Raw genomic sequence first — 17,848 nt, forward strand, 5'->3', positions numbered from 1 at the left:
GCATGGGTGTCCACTTAAACAATTCCCATGGTCCAGCAACTGCTTAAAAATGCCTTCAGAATGATGGTAAGATGTTGCATAAAGCATTCCGGTCATCTTAAATGCTATGAACTCACGTTACATTAACACTCTTCCAATCATGTTTCAACTTAATATTTAAATTGACAGTTTCAGTCAGAATTTCGAATGTGCAAAAGGACAATATCATGTTCTGCTGTATTATGGCTGGTGTCCTAGGTTGTAATGGTACTTGTAGGTTCAAAGTATAACATGTTTTAGGCTTCCTCGGTCTCTTTCATAAGGGATAAATATCTATTGTCAAATTTGTTTTGGATTTTGAAATGAGCCCAATTCATGTAATAATATAGGACGACCATCGAGCGTGCTTCTAATAGAAATCTATAAAATTATGAGAAGCGTAGATAAGATTGACAGTCAGACTCTTTTTCCTAGAGTTGAAGACCGGGATTCTCCCAGAAAAATTCTAAGTGTCGATTTTGCGTGAAAACTGGAGTAAATCATGCTGGTTTTTCAGTGGGAGTTTGAAAATGAATCTCCCACATTCTGCGCATTGCAGAGTGCACTGGCATGAATCCCGTTGAAAAGCTGGGGGCAGAGCCAATTCCCGCTGGAGAGGCCGGCAGCATCGCACTGAACGGGCCACTGTGCATGCACCAATCCGTCAGCGAGACTGGCGCAGGCGCAGTGACTCCTGTCTGCCGGCCTCCCAATCACTGGCCAGCTCGATTGCTGGCCAGCCCCGCAATCCCCGCATCACTAGCATACGAAATCTCCCACGGCCCGATCAGAGTGGCAGCAGGATCTCCTCACCCCCACAGATCACCCTCCCAGAGGCCCCAGCCCCATCAGGCCCCATCCACATCTCCATCCAGTCCCACCCTTTAGGCCCCACCCCCATTAGGCCCCAACCCCCTTTGCACTGCCCCATGCCCGGTGGGCAGTACCAAGATGCCCCCTGGGCATTGGCACTTTGCCCCTTGGGCAGTGCCAGAGGACCCAAGCTGGCACTGCCGAGGTGCAATGTCCAGGGGGCATCCCCCTCTCAGCACCCAACTCTCGGTGGGGGGGGCGGGGGGGGTCCCAATATTGCCCCCTCTCACTCCGGGGGGGGTCCCAATTGCCCCCTCTCACTCCAGCGGGGTCGGGCCGCTAGCTCCCCAGAAGTGGGGAGCTATAGTAAACTCCGCTGGAATGAAACACTCCTGACAGTGGGGAAGAGGCTAGTGGGCCGGGAGACTTCAGTCCCGGGCCCGCTAATTACATTGAAATTGGATTTAAATTGTCCCCTGCATGTATAATGCAGCTCCACGTCTATTTCCGGCATGGAGCTGACGGTGCCAGAAATCCGGTGCTGGAACATGCACTTGGGGCCGGACGCCACGTAGATCGGGCGCCGCTTAAATCTCTCAGCCCACTGCACTGATTTTTTAGCGCAGTGGGACAGGAGAATCGCCCCTGAACTGTCTAATAGTAGGGGGCATGCACTTAAGGTGAGAGGGGGGGGAAAAAAATCAAAGGAGATGTGTGGAGCAAGTCTTTTACACAAAGAGTGGTAGGTGTCTGGAACACGTTGCCAGGGATGGTGGTGCAGGCAGATACAATAGGGGTGTTTAAGGGACTTTTAAATAAGCACCTGAATATGCAAGGAATAGAGGGACTTGGGAGTCATTGTTCAAGATTCTCTTAAGGTTAATGTGCAGGTTCAGTCGGCAGTTAGGAAGACAAATGCAATGCTAGCATTCATGTCGAGGGGGCTGGAATACAAAAGCAGTGATGTACTTCTGAGGCTGTATAAGGTTCTGGTCAGACCCCATTTGGAGTATTGTGAGCAATTTTGGACCCCATACCTAAGGAAGGATGTGCTGGCCTTGGAAAGGGTCCAGAGGAGGTTCACAGGAATGATTCCTGGAATGAAGAGCTTGTCGTATGAGGAACAGTTGAGAACTCTGGGTCTGTACTCGTTGGAGTTTAGAAGGATGAGGGGGATCTTATTGAAACTTACAGGATGCTGTGAGGCCTGGATAGAGTGGACGTGGAGAGGATGTTTCCACTAGTAGGAAAAACTAGAACCAGAGGGCACAACCTCAGGCTAAAGGGACGATCCTTTAAAACAGAGATGAGGAGGAATTTCTTCAGCCAGAGAGTGGTGAATCTGTGGAACTCTTTGCCGCAGAAGGCTGTGGAGGCCAGGTCATTGAGTGTCTTTAAGACAGAGATAGATAGGTTCTTGATTAATAAGGGGATCAGGGGTTATGGGGAAAAGGCAGGAGAATGGGGATGAGAAAAAAATCAGCCATGATTGAATGGCGGAGCAGACTCGATGGGCCAAGTGGCCTAATTCTGCTCCTATGTCTTGTGGTCTTATGGATACGGACCAAGGGCAGGCAGAAGGGATTAATTTAATTTGACGTCATGTTTGGCACAACGTTGTGGGCTGAAGGGCCTGTTCCTGTGCTGTACTGTTCTATGTTCTATGGCGAGTGGTGCTAAGGGTTTCATTTCCTCTGTGCGCTATGCACTGATTAGCAAGTTTGAGCTCATTTCTTGTCCACACTGTTTAAATGCAGTCATTGACTATTTGATTGTGTTTAAAAAAGCACAGACAGGATTTTAAAGTGTGTATTTTAGCTGATTGGGTTAAAAAAAATCACATGGAAAATTAACCCCCCAGTCAGCACTTGCCTTAAGCAAAATAGGTAATATCTGTCTGCCATCGAAATGGATGTGGAGATGCCGGCGTTGGACTGGGGTAAACACAGTAAGAAGTTTAACAACACCAGGTTAAAGTCCAACAGGTTTATTTGGTAGTGTGGCTTTTGCTACCAAATAAACCTGTTGGACTTTAACCTGGTGTTGTTAAACTTCTTATCGAAATGGATGGCAGTGTAAATTGATAAAGCTGTCCGGAGGGCATAAAGTTCATGCGTTAGGGAAATGAAAATGATTCACTGGTGTGGCAGTTTAATGTTTTTTCAGGGATTGGGGTTAAGGTGCGTGTCAGACCATTATTATTTGTAGCCCACTTTAGTTTCAGATATCTTTCTTAAGCATGTGCTGTGATAGGTTGCTGACTCAATTTGCCCTTACACTATAATCTCACTGTCAGCTCAAAGCGGTTTCGAAGCTTCGCCATTGTAATGTAGACTTATTGTCTGAGACCCCCCCCCCCCAAAAGTCCTTAAAGAATCTCACTGGGCTTCATTCCAGAGTCTGATTCTGCCCTGACACCTGGGGCCCAACTCTCCCAAACCAGCACTAAGTGTCCCCACTGGCGCTGCCAGCGTCTGTCAGCTGGGATTATCCTGCCCGATGAGTCCAAATTCATGCATCCTGCGGATCACACCGGCCAGCCTGGCTTTTCAGAGAATGGACGCCCCAATCTCCACAGTCGGAGACAGCTCTCTCTCCCCTTAAAAACCGAAATGGTAACCACCCCCGCACCCGTCACCCAGCTGTCCAGTGGAGCACAACCAACCCCTCAGCCAAATGGGACATCCTTCCCCCCACTCCCCCCCACTACTCAAATAATGGGTCACCCCTCCCATATCATGCAGGCTTAAAAGTGACCAGACCTGCCTCCCCCCCCCCCACCCCAGCCCGCCTCTCGCTCCCCCCACTCAGCCCCCGTCCCCCTCAGATCTCTCCATTCAGCCCCCCTCTCCCCTCAGGCCCCCAATCAGCCCCTTCCCCCCCTTAGAGCCCAACTCAAACACCCTCCCCCCCTTAGATGCCCCACTCAGGCCCCCTTTTAGGCCCTGCACCTTGGCAGTGTCAAAGGTGCACTGTCCCCTGGCTCCCTGGCCTGGTGCCTTGCACCCCAAGGTGGATCAAAGAGGTAAATTCAATGCCCATGTGTGGTGCCCATATGCCCTCTACTGCTGCCGGGCTGCAGAGGACGGGTCCCCCAAGAGTCCTGGGGGTTTGGTGGGTTTGGGAAAGAGTTTGATCTCAGCACTGTCCCCTGGGAGAGCCTTGTGGCTAGACTGCTTCTTCTAGCCCTGGCAGACTTGAAGATAGTAAGAAGTCTAACAACACCAAGAAGATCGCGCATATCAACACAGAAACTTTAACCTGGTGTTGTTAGACTTCTTACTGTGTTTACCCCAGTCCAACGCTGGCATCTCCACATCAAGACTTGAAGATCACAAGGGACAAGCTGGGAACTGGTGAATGTCAATGCCAGAAGGCCAAGCTGGAAACAGCACAGAGCGGGAGGTTGAACTTGATAAAGCTTTCCATGAGTACATGTGGGCACATTTCTCTAAAACCATGAGGGCGATCCTCCCATCCCCCTGGGCATTGGAACCCTGGCAGTGCCAGCCTGGGCCCCATGGCACTGCCCAAGGGGCAAAGTGTCAATGCCCAGGAAGCACCTTGGCACTCTCTTTATGGAGAGAGAATAGAGCCAACGTTTTGAGCCTGGATGACCCTTCATCAGTGCTGGGTCATCAGAATTAGCTCTATTCTTTCTCTGCAGATGCTGTCTGACCTGCTGAGATTTTTCAACATTTTCTGTTTTTATTCCAACCTCATAATCATTGGGTGGGAGGGGTGGTGGTTATCAAATCCCTCTTTCCCCTCTCCACTCTGACCCTCATTGACTCCACCACAGGGTCATAAGAACATAAGAACATAAGAAATAGGAGCAGGAGTAGGCCATCTAGCCCCTCGAGCCTGCCCCGCCATTCAATAAGATCATGGCTGATCTGACGTGGATCAGTACCACTTACCCGCCTGATCCCCATAACCCTTAATTCCCTTACCGCTCAGGAATCCATCCATCCGCGCTTTAAACATATTCAGCGAGGTAGCCTCCACCACCTCAGTGGGCAGAGAATTCCAGAGATTCACCACCCTCTGGGAGAAGAAGTTCCTCCTCAACTCTGTCTTAAACCGACCCCTCTTTATTTTGAGGCTGTGTCCTCTAGTTTTAACTTCCTTACTAAGTGGAAAGAATCTCTCCACCTCCACCCTATCCAGCCCCCGCATTATCTTATAAGTCTCCATAAGATCCCCCCTCATCCTTCTAAACTCCAACGAGTACAAACCCAATCTCCTCAGCCTCTCCTCATAGTCCAAACCCCTCATCTCCGGTATCAACCTGGTGAACCTTCTCTGCACTCCCTCCAATGCCAATATATCCTTCTTCATATAAGGGGACCAATACTGCACACAGTATTCCAGCTGCGGCCTCACCAATGCCCTGTACAGGTGCATCAAGACATCCCTGCTTTTATATTCTATCCCCCTCGCAATATAGGCCAACATCCCATTTGCCTTCTTGATCACCTGTTGTACCTGCAGACTGGGCTTTTGCGTCTCATGCACAAGGACCCCCAGGTCCCTTTGCACGGTAGCATGTTTTAATTTGTTTCCATTGAGATAGTAATCCCATTTGTTATTATTTCCTCCAAAGTGTATAACCTCGCATTTATCAACGTTATACTCCATTTGCCATATCCTCGCCCACTCACTCAGCCTGTCCAAATCTCTCTGCAGATCTTCTCCGTCCTCCACACGATTCACTTTTCCACTTATCTTTGTGTCGTCTGCAAACTTCGTTACCCTACACTCCGTCCCCTCCTCCAGATCATCTATATAAATGGTAAACAGTTGCGGCCCGAGTACCGATCCCTGCGGCACGCCACTAGTTACCTTCCTCCAACCGGAAAAACACCCATTTATTCCGACTCTTTGCTTCCTGTCGGATAGCCAGTCCCCAATCCACTTTAACACACTACCCCCAACTCCGTGTGCCCTAATCTTCTTCAGCAGCCTTTTATGGGGCACCTTATCAAACGCCTTTTGGAAATCCAAAAACACCGCATCCACCGGTTCTCCTCCATCAACCGCCCTAGTCACATCTTCATAAAAATCCAACATGTTCGTCAAGCACGACTTTCCCCTCATGAATCCATGCTGCGTCTGATTGATCGAACCATTTCTATCCAGATGCCCTGCTATCTCCTCTTTAATAATGGATTCCAGCATTTTCCCTACTACAGACGTTAAGCTGACCGGCCTATAGTTACCCGCCTTTTGTCTCCTTCCTTTTTTAAACAGCGGCGTAACATTAGCCGTTTTCCAATCAACCGGCACTACCCCAGAATGCAACGAGTTTTGATAAATAATCACTAACGCATCCACTATTACCTCTGACATTTCTTTCAATACCCTGGGATGCATTCCATCCGGACCCGGGGACTTGTCCACCTTCAGTCCCATTAGTTCATGGACGAAAAGAAATTGGTTTAGGTTGGAGGGTCACAGTTTTTTTTTTTAACTGGTCGGTGCAACATCGTGGGCCGAAGGGCCTGTTCTGCGCTGTAATGTTCTATGTTCTATGTTCTATGTACCCAGCACTGCCTCTCTGGTAACATTAATTGTATTAAGTATTTCTCCTGCTGCCAACCCTCTATCGTTAATATTTGGCAAACTATTTGTGTCCTCCACCGTGAAGACCGACACAAAAAACGTATTTAAAGACTCAGCCATATCCTCATTTCCCACTATTAACTCCCCCCTCTCGTCCTCCAAGGGTCCAACATTCACTCTAGCCACTCTATTCCTTTTTATATATTTATAAAAACTTTTACTATCATTTTTTATATTAATTGCTAGCCTCGCTTCATAGTCTATCCTTCCTTTCTTTATCGCTTTCTTAGTCTCTCTTTGTTGTTTCTTAAATTTTTCCCAATCACTTGTTTCTCCACTATTTTTGGCCACTCTGTACGCAGCTGTTTTTATTTTAATACTCTCCTTTATTTCCTTCGTTACCCACGGCTGGTTCTCCCTTTTCTTACAATCCTTGTTTTTTGCTGGAATATATTTTTGCTGAGAACTGAAAAGGATCTCCTTAAAAATCCTCCACTGTTCCTCAGCTATCCTACCTGCCAGCCTGCTCTCCCAGTCTACCTTAGCCAATTCATCCCTCATCCTATCATATTTCCCTCTGTTCAAACAGAGGACACTGGTTTGGGACCAAACTTTCTCCTCTTCCATCTGAATCAGAAATTCGACCATATTGTGGTCACTAGACCCAAGAGGGTCCTTCACAATAAGATCCTTAATTCTACCTACCTCGTTACACAATACCAGATCCAAAATAACTCGTTCCCTCGTCGGTTCCGTAACGTGCTGTTCAAGGAAACTATCCCAACAGCATTCTAAGAACTCTTCCTCCATTCCACCCTTACCGACTTGAGTCTGCCAGTCAATGTGCATGTTGAAGTCCCCCATGATTATTGCCGTTCCGTTTTTACACGCATCCCTTATCTGCTTGTTTATAGCCCTCCCTACCTCAACATTATTATTTGGGGGCCTATATACCACACCTACTAGTGTCTTTCTCTCTCTACTATTCCTCATCTCTACACATAATGATTCCACGTTTTGTTCCTCAGAGCCTATGTCATCCCTCAGTACTACCCTGATATTATCTCTTATTAATAGCGCGACCCCACCACCTTTTCCTTCCTGTCTATTCTTCCTAAACGCCTGATACCCCTGGATATTCATCTCCCAGTCCTGGTCACCTTTCAGCCACGTTTCTGTAATGGCCACTAGATCGTACCCACTTGTGCTGATTTGCACCATCAACTCATTTACCTTGTTCCGAATGCTTCGTGCATTCAGGCAAAGTGTCCTTATTCCAGCTTTTATCTGGACCCGCTTTGATGAGTCGCGAACACCCTCTCCCTCTACTCCCTTATCTAAATTACCGCCTTCATTCACTTGCACCCTCTCCTCTACCATTAATTTTGTAATTCCCCTTACCCCTGCATCCTCCCCCCCATCAATTAGTTCCTTGATCCTAGTCAACTCTTCTAGCTCCCCTCCCCCCAACCTATCTAGTTTAAATTCTCCCCAGTAGCCTTAGCCAACCTACCGGCCAGGATATTGGTCCCCCTGTGATTCAAGTTCCACCCGTCTTTTGTATACAGATCACCCCTGCCCCTAAAGAGGTCCCAATGGTCCAGGAACCTGAATCCCTGCCCCCTGCACCAGTCCCTCAGCCACACATTCATCTTCCACCTCACTCCATTCCTGCCCTCACCTCCCCGTGGCACAGGCAGTAATCCTGAGATTACTACCTTTGCTTTCCTCTTTCTCAGCTGTCTCCCTAATTCCCTGTACTCCCTTTTCATGACCCCTTCTCCCTTCCTACCCACATCAGCGGTACCAATATGTACCGCTACCTCAGGCTCCTCTCCCTCCCACCTCAGGATTTCCGGGACGCGACTAGCGACATCCTGGATCCCGGCCCCAGGGAGGCAGACCACCATGCGAGACTCCCGCCTACCTCCGCAGAAACGCCTGTCTGTCCCCTTCACCATCGAGTCCCCGATTAATACCGCCTTCCTCCTCTTTTCCTTAGCCCTCTGAGTTACAGGGCTGGACTCCACTCCAGAGACACGGCCACTGCTGCTTCCCCCAGGCGGGCTGTCCCCCCCCAGCAGTACTCAAGCAGGAGTACTTGTTGTGCAGGGGCAAATCCACCGGGGTGCTCTCAACCACCCTAGCCTTACCCTTCCTGGCCGTCACCCACTTGGCCTCCTCCCGTGGCCCTGGTGTGACCACCTGATGATAGCTCTTGTCCATCACCTCCTCATTCTCCCTCATCAGCCTAAGATCCTCGAGCTGCAGTTCCAGCTCCCTAACACAGTCCCTCAGGAACCGCAGCTCGACACACCCCTCACAGATGTGGATGTCCGGGAGGCCAGATGTCCGGGAAGTATTTGAGCTAATCTTATACTTGGGTACAATATCTTAAGTGTCCATCAAGCATGTGACATGTATTCTTTTTATTCATTCATGAAACTTGAGCATGACTGGCATGCCTGGATTTGTTGCCCATCCCTAATTGCGGTTGAGAAGGTGATGGTGAGATTCCGCCTTGAATTGCTGCAGTCTTTGTGGTGTAGGTACACCCACAGTGCTGTTAGGGAGGGTGTTCCGGTTTTTGACACAGCGACAATGAAGGTAAGATAACATAGTTCCAGGTCAGAATGGTTTGTGACTTGGAGAGGAGCCTGCAGGTGATGTTCCCATGCATCTTGGTCCACACATGAACTAAAGAGCTGAATTCCATGGAGTAAGGTGAGAGTAACTGCCCCTGACATCAGGCAGCATTTAACCAAATGTGGCGTCAAGAAGCCCAGCAAAACTGAAGTCAATGGGAATCAGGGAAGGATTCTCCACTGGCCAGAATGATACCTAGTACAAAGGAGGGCAATTGTGGTTGTTGGAGACCCATCAGTTCAGCCTCAGGATACCTCTGCAGGAATCTCTCAGGGTAGTGTCCTAAGCCCAATAATCTTTAGATGCTTCATCAACAACCTTCCCCTCATCATAAGGCTGGATGTGGAAACGTTCATGGATGATTGCACAGTGTTCAGTCCCATTCAAAACGCCTCAGATAATGAAGCAGCTCATGCCTACATGCCACAACACCTGGCTAACATTCAGGCTTGAGCTAGTAAGTGATGAGAAACATTTGGTGCCAAATAAGTGCCAGACAATAACCATCACCAACATGAGAAAATCTAACCATCTCCCTGTACTGTCAAAGGTTTTGCCATCACTTAATTCACTTCCACCAATATTCAACAATACACTAGGATGACAACACTTCAAAAATAATTCATTGGCTGTAAAGCACTTTGAGATGTTCAATGGTCATGCAAAGCATTATATCATGCAAGGCTTTTTTTTTCCTGGGGGTTACCAATGATCAGAAACTTAACTGGACCAGCCACGTTAATACTGTGGCTACAAGCCCAGGTCAGAGGCTGCCATCTCTGAGGCAAGTAACTCATCTTATTTCCCATAGGTTGTCCACTTTTGGAGATGCAATGGTGTGCTGTTATTGTCACAGGACTCGTAGCCATGAGACCCGGGGTAATACTCTTGGGACCCGGGTTCGAATCCTGCCAAAGCGGATGGTGAAATTTGTATTCAGTAAAAACCTGGAATTAAAAGTCTAACAATGACCTCGAAAATATTGTTGATTGTTGTAAAAGCCCATCTGGTTCATCAATGTCCTTTTGGGAAGGAAATCTGCCATCCTTACCTGGTCTGGCCTACATGTTTTTCCAGATCCACAGCAATGTGGTTGACTCTTAAAAGCTCTCTGAAATGGTCGAGCAAGCCAATCAGTCAAGGGCAATTAGGGATGGGCAATAAATGCAAACCCAGCGAGCGATGCCCACATCCCTTCAATGAATTTTTTTAAAAAACCTCTGCAAGGCACAAGTAAGATGTGTGTTGGAATATTCTCCACTTGTTGCATGAGTGCAGCTCCAATAATACGCAAGAGCCTTGATAATGTCAAGGACAAAGCAATCTGCTTGATTGGCACCCTATCCATCACTTTGAACATTCACTGCCTTCACTACGGGATTACAACGGTGGTAGTGTGTAAGATCTAGAAGGTGCACTACAGCAACTTGGCAAGATTTGTTTGACAGCACCTTCCCAGCCTGCGACCTCTAGCACCTAAAAGAACATGGGCAGCTGGCACATGGAAAAGACCCCATCCATTTACATCGCTTGCCTTTGTGAAACATGGAAGTTGGGGGAGGAATAATGTCGGGATCCTGACCCAATGTCACTTTCACATTAACTTGCCACACACATCCAAACCTGCCTCCCATTGCCTGGGAAAATTCCACCCAAACTGTTTCTGGTGATTGAGTTGTCCAGATTGGGCGGCACGGTGGCACAGTGGTTAGCACTGCTGCCTCACAACACAGGGACCCAGGTTCAATTCCGGCCTCGGGTGACTGTGTGGAGTTTGCACATTCTCGTGTCTGCATGGGTTTCCTCCGGGTGCTCCACAGTCCAAAGATGTGTGGGTTAGGTTGATTGGCTATGGTAAATTGTCCCTTAGTGTCAGGGGAATTGGTACGGTAAGTATGTGGGATTACGGGGATAGGGCCTGGGTAGGATTGTTGTCGGTGCAGGCTCGATGGGCCGAATGGCCTCCTTCTGCACTGTAGGGATTCTATGATTCTATGAACTGGATAAATGGTTTACATATTGACAATTATCAGGCTGTGAGATGCACTGCCAGAGTTAATGATTGAAGCAGAGGCCATGTCAACATTTAAAAATAGGTTAGAGATGTGGTTGAAGGAAACATGAATAAAGAGATATGAGAACAGGGTGAGCATATTGGAAGGACTGTTTCTCATTCAGAGGATAAATAACAGTACAGACTGGATAAGCTTGTTTCCATGTGGTAATCTCTAAGTAATCCTCCTAAAGATTTCATTTGGGATGAAAGAAACATTTTCAAACCCCAATTTTAGCAGCAAGATTGTTGTTTATCATTTCATTGGGAAAAACAATCACTAAACCACCTGTATCTTTGGGCTGGAGTTTACAGGTCGCTGTGGTCCCCGCCCCATCCCCCCACCCAGCCAAAGAATGGCTGATGGACTGTTAATAGACTGGAGGTAGGACTTCCACCCATCAGGGACAGGGGGTCCCACATCAGAGCCAGTTAGTGGTCAGAAGCTGTCTCGTACCAACAATGCCACTGGTACTGTACCCAGGGCTTGAGGAGGTAAGCTGCGTTGGAGTCAGCCAACTGGTGAGGCAGGGTCTCTCTGAGTGCCAGGTGCTGGCAAGGGGATGTGGGGGGGATGGGGGGCAGTTGGATATTGACAGGCCTTGGGTGGGGAGGGGAATCTGGAGGGAGGCCCACAGATTGGCTTAGAGGGCCCATTAGAAAGGAACATCCCCCACCTGCCTGTTACCAACTTGTGCATGGAAACCTGTTGGTTGAGTAGTTGGCGTAGGTCTTTCCAGTGGCTCATTAAATCCCAGTGAAGCTAGTTCAAGGTCTTGAGGTGGGCATTAATTGCCAGTTAAGGACTTCAGTTCAAGTGAGCAGGTCTACCCCAGCGGGTAGGTGGTGAGCAGGCCACCCACTGCATTTTATCTCCTTACCCACCCCCACCCCCTCCCTCCCCAACTCCCCTCAGCCTTCAAACCTGCCAGCATGTGGCTGAGGCATGGGCATAGGAATCAAGCCCCTTAAACCTTAACCTATTTTTAAAAAATTCTGCGTCCAGTTTATATGGAACCACTGGAAGAGAGTGAAGTGTGATAAATTGACTCCGACAATGTTCCAATACCGTCCACTGACAAATCTGGTTCTGACAGGGTTTGGTCCCAGCATCCAGTCTCTCTGAATGGTTCTGACAGCTTCCAGTCCCACCTTTCAACTGATCTAATTGCTTGATGCTGACAAGCCCAAATCCATTGTAAAAAGTTGGATTTTCTGGTGAATTGCCAAGCTGACGCAACAGCTAAAACACTGCCGATTAAAAATGCTGACGATTGGCATAACTAATGGCATTCTAACTGAGTACTCAAGGGAATTGGATTTTCGCAAAGTTAATGCATTTCTCAAGGAAAGAAGACTGCTATATCTTGCAAAATCCTAAAGGCTGCAAAAGTACAAGCTTCACAAAGTTGCTTTTTGTCACCGTGCCCATCTCAAGGCAGGCAAAAAAGCGGGATTGTGGGCATCGTGCGATTGTTCCCATGCGTGTGAGAAAATAACTCCTTGAACACAACGTAGAAACATGGAAACATAGAAAGTAGAAGCAGGAGTAGGCCATTCGGCCCTTCGAGTCTGCTCCGTCATTCATTTTGATCATCACTGATCATCAAATTCAATATCCCGATCCCCCATCACTCCCATATCCCTTGATCCCTTTTGTCGCAAGAGCTATAGTTAATTCCTTCTCGAAAACATACAATGTTTTGGACTACTTTCTGTGGTAGTGAATTCCACACATTCACCACTCTCTGGGTGAAGAAAGTTCTCCTCACCTCAATTATAAAAGGTTTACCTCAAACTATGACCAGCTAGTTCTGGACTTCCCTACCATCGGGAACATTCTTTCTGAATCTATTCTATCTAATCCTGTTGGAATTTTATAAGTTTCTATGGAATCCCCTCTCACTCTTCTAAACTCCAATGATACAATCCTAACCGCCTCTCCTCAAAAGACAGACCTTCCATCCCAGGAATCAGCCTGGTAAACCTTCGCTGTACTCCCTCTACAGCAAGGACATCCTTCCTCAGATAAGGACATCAAAGCTGCACACAATACTCCAGGTGTGGCCTCACCAATGCCCTGCACAATTGCAATAAAACATCCTTATTCCTATCCACGAATCCTCTCGCTATGAAGGCCAACATACCATTTGCTGTCTTTACTCCCTGCTGTACCTGCGCGCTTACTTTCAGCGACTGGTGCACGAGGACACTAAGGTCTCGCTGAGTATCCACCTCTTTCAATTTATACCCATTCAACGGTATAGGAGGCAAAGCCAGGATTCCAGGAACACCATATTTTTGGGCACATCTGAGGGAGAGGATATAAACAAAGGGGCAAAATTGTTTTGAGCAAATTTTGGGTCAGAGAATGAGCACTGTGCAGAGCACATATCCAATCTTATTAGGGCCCCAAATTGGTCCTTCTGACTAATTTAAATAAATTAGGTGGACTGCCAGACATATTTATGTTGTTCACTGGTAAATCACCCAATTTGCACCTCACCACCACCTTCTCAAGGGCAACTAGGGATGAGCAATAAATGCTGGCCAGCCAGCGACGCCCATGTCCCAAAAATGAATTTTTAAAAATTGGAGGGAAGCTCCATAGCGCAGTGCTGGTGCCATTTAATAGTAAGCTGCACCTCTTAAAGAGTCAGGACACATTAATTGCTAGCAACTGTAACTAAATATTGCAGATAACAACAGGCAAAGGAGCAGGTGGGGAGGTGGATTTGAGAGCAGAGAGAGATCAGCCATGATCTGATTGAATGGCGGAGCAGGCTCGAAGAGCTGAATTTGCCTACTTCTGCTCTTAATTCCTATGTTCCTAGGTTCCATCTGCAACTTATCCCCACCAGGAGAATAGTGTTGTTTCAGAACAGTGATGGTTTGATCAATCAAAACCCTCATCTTTTGATTATATTGGCACTCCATGTTTGTTCGTAGGTTGGAAAGGGCATATCTCCAATCCAACAGTGGTTTGCCTCCCACCCAATAGTTTATGAAGACAGGTAGAGCATGAAAAGGTCTGCGATTACTGCCAAGAAACCTGCATCACTGAGGTTATAAGTTGAACACTGAGCAACTTAAAGGAACAGTGATATATTTCCAACTCAGGATGGTGAGTGACTTGGAGGGGAACTTGCAGGTGGTTGTGTTCCCATATATCTCCTGGCTTTGTCCTATATGGAAGTGGTCGTGAGTTTGGAAGGTGCTGTCTAAGGGTCTTTGGTGAATTGCTGCAGTGCATCTTGTAGGTAGTACACACTGCTGCTACTGAGCGTCGGTGGTGGAGGGAATGGATGTTTGTAGATGTGGTGCCAATCAAGTGGGCTGCTTTGTCCTGGATGGTGTCAAGCTTCTTGAGTGTTGTTGGTGCTGCACCCCTCCAGGAAAGTGGGGAGTATTCCAACACACTCCTGACTTGTGCCTTGTAGATGCTGGACAGGCTTTGGGGAATGAGGAGGTGAGTTACTCGCCATGGTATTCCTAGCCTCTGACCTGATCTTGTAGCCACTGCATTTATGTGACGAGTCCTGTTGAGTTTCTGGTCAATGGTAACCCCAAGGACGTTGACAGTGGGAATTTCAGTGATGGTAACACCATTGAATGTCAAGAGGCGGTGGATAGGTTGCCTCTTATTGGTGATGGTCATTGCCTGGCACTAGCGTGACATGAATATTACTTGCCACCTGTCAGTCCAAGTCTGGATATTGTCCAGAACTTGCTGCATTTGCACATGAACTGCTTCAGTATCTGGGGACACACAAATGTACTACCAAGCAACAGATTATAGTTATATGGAATTTAATCTGTTATAACTGTGCAGGTACCTTGGAAACCTATTCAAAAACAAATTAAAATATCCATGTGTCAATGTGTACACAAGTGAGCCGACTCAGCACATGTCTCATTTTTTAATCTTTAATTTGCAGATGTTCATTAAGGCCTCCACCACTCTCCTAATACCCCAATTTAAATGTTAAACGTATCTTTAATTATATCAGTTAATTATATCATTGTGGTTAGAAGAAAGAGGATTTGGTCAACAGTGAAGAGGATGTGATTCAAAGAACAAAGGTGGGGTGATCATTTATCCTCTTGTGTCTTGTAGATTAAACTAAAGGAAATCTTTGAGACTCCCACGGAGATCATCCTGATTCTGGAACTGGTGACTGGTGGGGAGCTTTTTGACAGGTGCGTTCTCACTGTAAACAGTAGAGTTATTTTCTCATATAAACTGTGTCGCTGGTGTCACTTCCTTGAAAAGCTGTCTTCCTGAAGGAAAGCTGACTTTAGATTTCATCGTAAGTAAAATGCAATGGGAAATAAAATCATTCTAGAAAAGGGAGCTTAGGCTGAGAGATTAATGGGGAGGCATTGGCCTAGTGGTATTATCGCTAGACTATTAATCCAGAAACTCAGCTAATGCTCTGGGGACCCAGGTTCAAATCCCACCACGGCAACTGTCCTTTGAATTTGAATTCAGTAAATAAATATCTGGAATTAAGAATCTACTGATGACCATGAAACCATTGCTGATTGTCGGAAAAATCCATCTGGTTCACTAATGTCCTTTAGGAAAGGAAGTCTGCCGTCCTTACCTGGTCTGACCTACGTGTGACTCCAGAGCCACAGCAATGTGGTTGACTCTCAACTGCCCTCTGAGATGGCCTAGCAAGCCACTCAGTTCAAGAGCAACAAGAGATGGGCAATAAATGCTGGCCCATCCAGCGAAGCCTATGTCCCACAAATGAATAAAGAAACTAAAAGAAGTCTCACAACACCAGGTTAAAGTCCAACAGGTTTATTTGGTATCACGAGCTTTCAGAGCGCTGCTCCTTCCTCAGGTGAAAATCACTCACCTGGTGAAGGAGCTGCGCTCCGAAAGTTCGTGATACCAAGTAAACCTGTTGGACTGTAACTTGGTGTTGTGAGAATTCTTACCGTGCCCACCCCAGTCCAACGCCGGCATCTCTATGTTAGGCATATTTTTATCTGTTCAAGAGAAACAAGTTGTTCATATTCCTGCGGACTCTTGTTGCCCCATTCTGAATGCCCCAGATTCTGAAAGTTTGGTCATTGCCTCTGTGGGGTTTGTAGATGGTAGGTCACTGGAATGTAGAAATTTCATTTGACTTTCAGACCAGGACCTAGTAGCTCTGTGGAGAAAAATTGAATATTATCACGTTTTCCATAATGACCATTTTGAAATGCTTTGGAATGTTCTTTTGGATACTTTACGAATGAAGTATATTTTTGAAAACACAATGCAAATAGCAAGGTTATACAAATTACGTTATATTCTCACTATTTGAAAATGAAGGTGCAGCATGAAGGCTAAATCATTCTTCCTCAACCCCACTAATAGTTCCTTTTGTTTGGCGAATAATGGAACAGGTAGTGAGTGGATCATATAGCATGACAGAGCTTAACACATCTGGGGCGGCATGGTGAAACAATGCTTAGCACTGCTGCCTCATTGCACCAGGGACACGGGTTCAATTCCAGCCTCGGGTCACTGTTTATGTGGAGTTTGCATATTCTCCCCATGCCTGCGTGGGTTTCCTCCGGGTGCCCCGGTTTCATCCCACAGTCCAAAGATGTGCAGGTTAGGTTGATTGGCCATGCTGAATTGATCCTAGTGTCAGGGGGATTAGCAGGGTAAATGTGAGGGTTTACAGGAATAGGGTCTGAGTGGGATTGTGGTCGGTGCAGACTCGATGGCCTCATTCTGCACTGAAGGGATTCTATGATTCAATGAGCACACATTACTTGATTTATTGAGGATGCTTTGCAAGGCTTAGGGGGGCTATAAAATTGAAGAGTCTGGACAGGTATGGAGACCACACATTTGCTTGCTCAAATGCCCTCCGACCTTAAAGACCTGAGTGCTTTGGCCACCTTCCCCATGACCTGACCAAAGTTGGCAGGGTAAACAGGGCAGGTAATTAACCTTTTCCAAGCCATGTTTGCATTAAGGGAAGGTAGCTAAAATTGTTTTTCTGGATTCTAAGGCTTGAAATTACACTCAGTGAATACTCACGTATAAGGGACGCAAGGGGGAACTGAAGCAACTGTTTATTCCTGTCTGGCACAAAAGCAAAATGGGTAAGAGGGCCAATCCATGGCTTACAAAGGAAATTTGAGAGAGTATCCAATCCAAGGAACAAGCAGACAGATTGGCCATGGAAAGTAATAGGTCTGAGGATTGGGAGCAGTTTAGAATTCAGCAAAGAAGGACCAAGGCATGGATTAAGAAGGGGAAAATACAGTACAAAAGTAAGCTTGCAGGGAACATAAAGACTGACATTCAGAGTTTCTATAGATATGTGAAGAGAAAGAGGTTGGTGAAGACAAATGTAGGTCCCCTACAGACAAAAACGGGGGAATGTATAATAGGGGACAAAGAAATGGCCGAGCAACTGAATACATACTTTGGTTCTGTCTTCACAAAAGAGGACATAAATCAGATGCCAGAAATGTTGGAGAATCCAAGATTTAGTGAGAAGGAAGAACTGAGGGAGATCAATGTTAGTAGAGAAATGGTGCTGGGATTAAAGGCGGGTTTGATAATCTACATCCCAGAGTACTTAAGGAAGTGGCTCTAGAAATAGTGGCTGCATTGGTGGTCATCTTCCAGGATTCTACAGACTCTGGAACAGTCCCTGCAGATTGGAGGGTAGCTAATGTCACTCCAATATTCAAAAAGAGAGGTAGAGAGAAAACAGGGAGTTATAGACCAGTAAG

The 17,848-nt window shown here is 46.9% G+C and overlaps 1 protein-coding gene across 1 annotated transcript in view; it reads left to right on the top strand.

Annotated features, from left to right (window-relative positions):
- The window catches only part of LOC144479772 (calcium/calmodulin-dependent protein kinase type IV-like), a 192,058-nt gene that overhangs the window by 102,203 nt on the left and 72,007 nt on the right, over positions 1-17,848 (top strand). The window contains exon 4 of the mRNA XM_078198812.1: positions 15,213-15,295. Coding sequence (XP_078054938.1) covers positions 15,213-15,295 — 83 coding nt within the window. The remainder of the gene's footprint in view (positions 1-15,212; positions 15,296-17,848) is intronic.

The sequence above is a fragment of the Mustelus asterias genome, chromosome 26 (genome assembly GCF_964213995.1).
Source record: "Mustelus asterias chromosome 26, sMusAst1.hap1.1, whole genome shotgun sequence".
Lineage (NCBI taxonomy): Eukaryota > Metazoa > Chordata > Chondrichthyes > Carcharhiniformes > Triakidae > Mustelus > Mustelus asterias.